This window comes from Sander lucioperca, chromosome 21 (assembly GCF_008315115.2).
Source record: "Sander lucioperca isolate FBNREF2018 chromosome 21, SLUC_FBN_1.2, whole genome shotgun sequence".
Classification (NCBI taxonomy): domain Eukaryota; kingdom Metazoa; phylum Chordata; class Actinopteri; order Perciformes; family Percidae; genus Sander; species Sander lucioperca.
The window spans coordinates 14011374-14018516 of record NC_050193.1 but is presented as its reverse complement, the minus strand read 5'-3'; the positions used below and the strand labels follow the sequence as shown (position 1 = coordinate 14018516).

General features: G+C 42.2%; 1 protein-coding gene across 1 annotated transcript; it reads right to left on the bottom strand.

The window, feature by feature from the left end:
• Positions 1 to 2707: 2707 nt before the first annotated feature.
• Positions 2708 to 6668, bottom strand: nptx1l (neuronal pentraxin 1 like). Its single transcript, XM_031321046.2, has 5 exons — positions 6117 to 6668; positions 5571 to 5778; positions 4696 to 4940; positions 4414 to 4593; positions 2708 to 3931 (listed from the first exon to the last, which is right to left on the bottom strand). The coding sequence occupies exons 1-5, from the start codon at positions 6558 to 6560 to the stop codon at positions 3710 to 3712; spliced, it is 1299 nt and encodes a 432-aa protein (XP_031176906.1). The 5' UTR covers positions 6561 to 6668; the 3' UTR covers positions 2708 to 3709.
• Positions 6669 to 7143: the final 475 nt, after the last annotated feature.

Sequence of the window (7143 nt, the reverse complement as noted above, 5' to 3'; positions counted from 1 at the left end):
GTCTGGTGCCTGGGGAAAACCTATTGATGTAAAGACGTCCCAAAACCTCAGAGGTAGAGAATGGAAACCAATTTGTGGGACATGTGACCCGACTGTGGTGGGACTGAATGACCTCACGAACAATAAAGAAAAGACCTTCAGACCCTGCTATCCCCTCTAATGAGAGCGGAGTCAGCTTTGATTAATTTGGATAGAGATGTATGACCTCAACACCAACCTTTTGTTGACAGAAATGGCGTGTGTTTACAATTTATGTAGTGTGTAAAAATGTGTGTACATGTAAGGGTGTATCTGTGCTCTGTTGCAGAAGTGATTTATGTCTAGTTAAGAAGCTTGTGTATCTACAGTGTACCCCTCAAGAAGTTCTCGTGAACTTCACCATCTCGAGATTGAATCTCATTAAAGAAAACTGACGTTTTGAAAGGCAGAGGCAAGATCACTTTCTTAATCCTTTATCCATTCTTCATGGACGAAAAGTTAAAATCCCACATGTAGATATGTTTCTGAGTATTTGTACTGGTTTACACTATGCTATGGGATATTTCTATTTGCCATAGTTTAAATGGGACTAAGTAGGATTTTGCCACAATAAAGTAGCCTCTTGTGTAAGAAATATATGATTGGTAAAACATGGTAAAAAAATAAACCACTTAACTCTTTTCTCCAAATCTCAAATCTAGACTCATGTATAGGCCTGAACCGTGTCATACTGAATTTTGTGAGAAGCTGTGATGAAACTATGTGAAGAAAGATCAACAGTTAAAGCCATTTAAAGGTGGAGTCTGCAATTCTGGAGAAAAACTGTTGATATTTGAACTCAACTCCCAAACAAATATCCCATCAGTGCTCCTTCAAAATGTTAGCATGAGCCAGATTTACCATCCCTGTTGCTCCCAATACGTTTTTTCTTTATACATCCATGGCATTAGCTTTCTCCGGTCCTTTGCACAAGCATGAACGGAACAGAGTTGTATGACTTGGTCAGAGCCACTTTGTTGTTTTCCATTTACAGAGCTAAGGCTGTGTATGAACACCGGATATCTTTTCAGCGCACACACAGAATTGACGATTAGCGGACCGTGAGGAGATATTCATTGAATTTGACAACAAGTGTATTGGATTAGAATCGTAGACCACCTTTTAAGTAATCCAGTTTTAATTGGCTTAAAGCTTAGAGGTACTCTTCAGTATAGCAGTTTTATATTAACCAAGTATTGATACTGATGCTACTAAGAGGGGTGCAAATTGCTCAATATTTACTGTCTGGAAGATTTTTAATGAGATAATGAGATGAAACTTTCTGTTGCCTCTTGACAGTTAATTTGAGGATGCTACTGTATTGTTGGCACACAGTACTGTAGTCTCCCCAGAAAAATGTACTACTGTAGGAATTGTGTTGATTTGACAGTAGACCTTAGTTCATGGTCATTGAACTGAATATGCGTAGACAATAGTTACAAAGTTATTTTAACCTGTAATAACAGATTTTTTTGGCCTCTTGGGGGCAGCGCAAACAAGCCATAAAAAAAACAACACTGACATATTATCACGTTTTAGGTTGTTATGGCCAACTTTGTAGCAAACACTTATTTACACCATAGACTGTGTATAAAGATGGACGATGTGTGCCCACTTCCTCCCACTGTACGAATATAAAGCCAAAATATCCCGGATACAGGTGCTGCCATCTTGTAATTTGGAGCCAGAATCTGCGCATTTAATGATCGGATGGTGGAGCCGCCCTATCGAAGTCCCGGCCATACACTTGCCTGACCAATCGTGAGTCAATCACAGCTGTCAATCATGACGTTTTACCTCATTTCTATAACATCAAATGATTAATAAAAACCAAAACTATCAGAAAAATAAACACTGAACAAACATCGGTGTGATAAGACCTACCTATTTATGGTGTTGGCTGCTTAGATTTTTTTGTTTGGCTCATGTCCCATACGCTAACATGGAGGGGGTTTTTTATGACCTACACTGCTGCCAGCCATCAGGGGGCAATCAAGATGTTTTGGCTTCACTTATCGAGTCTTAGCATCAAACCCTGATTTACACACCCAGCAGAAACTGAGCAACATTATCATCTATTGGGAGTCGTTTTTCTGGACACCTAATGAAAATAAGACCAATATTCACTCCAGTTTTAGTTTATATCCACGACATTCCATTTCTGGGATTGCTCCGTTGCTGCTGGAAATTCCGCCGGATTTCACTCTTTTCGTCCGGTTGTCTGGTACCTTCCACTTTCTTTGTGTTGGAATTTTAAACTCGGGTCGATTTATGAGGACTATGGATAACTGCTCCTCAGATCTCTGCAGGGTAAATCCAGACAGCTAGCTAGACTGCCCAAGACGATTGTGATTGGTTTAAAGAAATGCCAATAAACCAGAGCATGTTTTTCTTCCATCCCGGAATGCTGTGTGGACTAGCCAGACCCTCCTCCGCAACGCTATGGAGGACGGTCTGGCAATGCAAGTCTACTCTGGTTTTAGCTCTGTTTTTGGTCTCCGCCAACTCCTGACAAAAATATCTGGCTCTTTAGCTGCTAAATGCTCCACTTTGTTCACCAGCTATTCTGCTGTTTGGCAAACTTCCAATGCACACTAGACCTTTCATTGTAGCAAATTGAGACCATATTTCATCAGATCTGTTCGTCATAAAGAGTGTGCACATTTCTCGAATAATTGTAACACCTGTGTATGATTCAAGTATCACAATTTATTACAAAAACTAGAACTTTTTTTCATCTGTCCGTGTTGCCATGCTTTAAGCATATAACAATACAGTATAAAATCTCAAACCAGAAGTCAGATAATAAAAGCAAAGATCATAGATGCTGACGCAGCATTTACAGAAGTTAAGACATGCTGTTACTGTACAGAGAACATTCCCATTAAAGTACAAACATCTGCAAAATGCGTCATTATCATCAATGAATTGCATTTTACAATAAACAATCTGATCCATTTACAATGAACAATCTGATCCAACCTCCATTCAGAGGCTTACAAGAAACACCTCTTTTCAAAATGAATTAACAGTAAAATAAACGAACACTGCAAATCATAATAATTGTGCTGAGATTTTTTTTTAACAGCCCAAGGCACTCAGGCTCGAATGTTGGCAATAAATACGTCATTCTTTACACAAAATCACGTCAAGCAGGTGGTGGTAGAGAACAAATAGTGAGAGAGAAACAATGTTGTCTATTTCATGACCTCTTGAAGAGCACGTTCCTTTTAAAGAAGTCCACCTTGTCCTTTTTCACAGTGAAAATCCCTGGCAGTCGAGACAGAAAAGACGTTTGAAGAAGTCAGTCGTTTTTTTGTTGAATTGCGTGACATCTGTTGGCTAAAAACTACATGACCTTCTACTGTACTTTTGAAGCTGGCCGGACATTTTGGTCTCAGAGAGCATCCTCTGCTCTCTGGAGCGGCTCCGGCTGCTTTTTTTCAAACCACAATTAGGCTTGACGGTGCATTCGAGCACCACAGTATGCCAAAGTCTCCATTTGCAGTGACCTGTTCCTCATGAGTATCTGGTAAAAAATCTATCACGTGTCCACAAATTATGTTTTCAAATATCTATAACAAATCCAGATGCTATTCATTGAAATAATCCTGATCTTTCACATTAGTTTACCGATGCTGTGACAACAGAGTGGCTTTAACAAATGTGTTGATCTTCTCTTCCCTGAAGTTCAGTTGAGCTGGCGACAAGCTTCAAATGTCCACTTCGAGGCACCTCCGTAAATATCAAGGTTCGTCTCCAGCCACGCAAAAACGTTGCCCACTTGTGCCTTGCTGCTGCACGTCGCTAGATTGTATATCTCTCCGACAGATAGTTTCCGATCCCAGATGTGAAAATTTGCCAGGTCTCCAACAAAAGCTTGTGTGGCATCAAATCCTCCTCCCAGCATGTCCTGTGGAAAAGACAAATTAATTTAATCAAAGATGATATGATTTTTCTCCTCCGGCTGCTTCATGGAAAGAAAAAAATTGCCTCTTGGATTATCTGGATTTTTTTTTTTGTTGATTAAATTGAATGAGGCATCTTCAATCCACTGGGATTCTTGATGAGTTCCAGTTAAAGATCCAATCACTTTATTTAACCTATTATGTGATTTACAGTGAGGATGGACTTGAAAATTGAAAATGTTGTCACATTAAAATGTAAAAATTACATTTCTACATTGTTGGCTAGTTTGCCACGTCATGACACACACCTGTTGTGTTTAACAAAGTCTTTTAATAACCCCTGTGCATTATGTCCTGCCCCGACATCCTGTTATAGCGAATAAAGCAGGACGTATGCTCTCCAAATGTAGTTTGTGTGTCTTGAAACGTAATGTGTTTACCATCATGAAAGTGGAAAGCATTTGAAACTGGTGTGTGTTGTGTTTACCTGCTCTTGACCGAGGATCAGCAGGCCCTGTGGTTTGATAGGATGATATGGAGCCAGATTCTCTCCACTCCCTCTCTTGACGCCATCTTGGAAAGCTTCCCAAACACCATCACGAGTAGTCCAGGTTACGCAGATGTGGTGCCACTTTCCATCATTGATAAGGAAAGGCAGCTTAGCAACCTAGAAGAAGAGCGATATGAAGTGAATGTTTGCTGCAGTGAAGGAATACACTCGTTTAAAATCAATGCATGGCAACATTTCCACTGTGTGCGTTAGACATGCCTTGTCATTTATCAGTATCTCCATTGGGTTGTTTCCCCACTCTATGAGGACCAGCTCGTTGGCTTGACCCGGAACCGCGTAGGAGAAAGGTGTGCCCACTCCCGGAGATGCGTTGGACTTCAGCCACATGCACACAGTGAGGGCGTACATCTCTGGCAAACTCTTCTTCACTTTTGCGTACATGTAGTTGGTTCTCAGTGGGAACGTGAGCTGGAATTTATCCAGAGGCCTGTTTTCTCTTTGACCTGTGGAGAAGAAAAAGATAACAGTTGGGTTCAGACACTTTGGAGAAGGACATATCAGTGTGCTTTTTTATCTTGTCAAACACACAGGTACATCATTCAGCCCAATGCACAAGGGGATTTACATTCTGTAGGAATTACATGTTACACAACGAATTCACAATCTCCAGATTTGCTGTAGTCTCATGGTAAGTCTACCACAGGAGTACTGACGCTGTTAACCTTCATCTCTTGTTTTCTTCCTCTCTATTTTACTGCCACACAAGTTTGGTTTTTTTTATATCAGAGGTGTCCCAAACAAACACAGAGCAAATGGAGGGATGGGTCGCTCACTGCGTGTTTAAAATGCTTTAATCCGCATGAATTAGAACAGAATTACCGGGCTGCTCCAGCTTTGTGCGGATGAGTAAAACATTAAATCGACTGTTGATGTCATAAAAGCTTATAATGCCAAACTGGATGTGCAGAGATCTGCCCTCCACACTGAGGCGATCTGATATCTCCTCTCGGATACTGATCGTTATCATTTCTCGATCATCGATCATTCCATCCATCTCTACACTCACCCACCGAACCCTCACAGATCTCCTTTTACTTTTTGTGCGCAAGCCTATATACTCTTATCCCAACTACCTTTCTCCAGGTCGGTGATCCTCTGGTGTAGAGATGTGAGGGTGGACTCCACTCTCCCACGCTGCTCCGTCTCATTGCGAAGTCCGGGCTTCCCCTCCTCGATGCTGTTCACTCGGGACAACACCTGCTTCTCCAGGTCGTCGATTTTACTTTGGAGCAGGTCTTTGAGGCTGTTCGCCTGCACCGAGTTGTTACTTCTGCTGAATTGCTGTTAGAGGAAAAATAAGCATTCAATGTACAGAATGATTGTGAGTGGGGATAATACTTGTTTATCTAGGCTTATTGCAGTGCATCTGGACATGCAATTTAATGTATATTTGGGGAGGTTTATTTCTCTCGTATGCTCACAAAATGGCACATTTAATCGTAATATTGGCAATAAGAAACCCGAATCACTTATTATTATTATTATTATTATTATTATTATTATTATTATTATTATTATTGGATTATATGAGTCAAGAAAAGTGCATTGTTTTGTAATTTGGAGCTTTGCACAGAGTCAACCAAAGTGTTGTAAAATGTCCTCAGAAGCGGCAGCCCTACCTCCAGGTTTTCTAATCTCTGCTTCAGCGACTGTAAAGTCTGTGATAGTTGCGCCAAAGTGTCAGCGGGGCCCCTCGATACATCCCCCATTGTGTTTTTGGTCCCAGCTTCTTTCCTCCTGCCCCCGGGCCGCGCGTCCCCGGGCTCGGCGCCGCTCTGGCTCTCACACCGAGCCAACTTTGAGGTCAGTTCTCTGATAGTCTCTTTTTGGTTCATGATCGTCTCTTTCTGCTGCAAAACCGTCTCCCGCAGCTGCATAACAGTGGTCTTCAAGTCCTCTCCTGGCACACTGTTCTGCAAAGTGGCTGCGCAAATGTCCATATCCTTGGGTACGGACGTGCAAATGAACTGCGTCTGTCCGCCAAAGGCTTGAGATGAACTCTCCAAAAACAGGCATGAAAATAGAAAAAGTCTCCAACAGATTCCGTTCTTTGTGGCCTGCATGTCTTCTTCGGTGCTGGGTTGTGATTTGTTTTTGGTTGATGAGCCGCAGTGACTTGATGCGCTCGGGTCTCCTTGTTGGTGTACTCCGTCTGTGGGAGCGAAGCCGTTTTTATACAGCGAGCCTGGTTCTGCGCAGAGCAGGTTCACTGCATCACGACCGGAGGGGAGGGAATCGCGCTGTCCCTGTTCAATCGGCTCCAGGAGCAACGTCACATTCAGGAGATGAAACCCATTTTGCTTTCAGGCTCCCACATGTTAAATCTTTGATCACTTCGACTATTTGTCATTTCTCTCTTTGTATTATTAATCTGGAAAACGCGCATTTGTAGGCAGTGAAGACGGATTGCATGGATGGCGGGGTGCCAGGAGAGCCAGCTGTGTTTGTTTTGCACCAACAGAAAACTCTCCCTCACACTCTCTCTCTTACACACACACACACACACACACACACACACACGCACACACACACACACACACACACACACACACACACACACACACACACTCTCTGTAGGATGCAGATCGGAGTCCCCACATATTCAGCACCAAGGAGAGCTCCGACCACATCACATGATCTCAGAGA

What these genes read in the sequence shown, in the direction of transcription:
- nptx1l (XM_031321046.2), bottom strand. Translation starts at nt 6,560, where the DNA reads ATGCAGGCCACAAAGAACGGAATCTGTTGGAGACTTTTTCTATTTTCA. An exon ending in GATCACCGACCTGGAGAAAG is followed by an intron (nt 4,941 to 5,570) that starts GTAGTTGGGATA and finishes TCTTCTCCACAG; the next exon opens with GTCAAAGAGAAAACAGGCCT. An exon ending in AGATACTGATAAATGACAAG is followed by an intron (nt 4,594 to 4,695) that starts GCATGTCTAACG and finishes CTCTTCTTCTAG; the next exon opens with GTTGCTAAGCTGCCTTTCCT.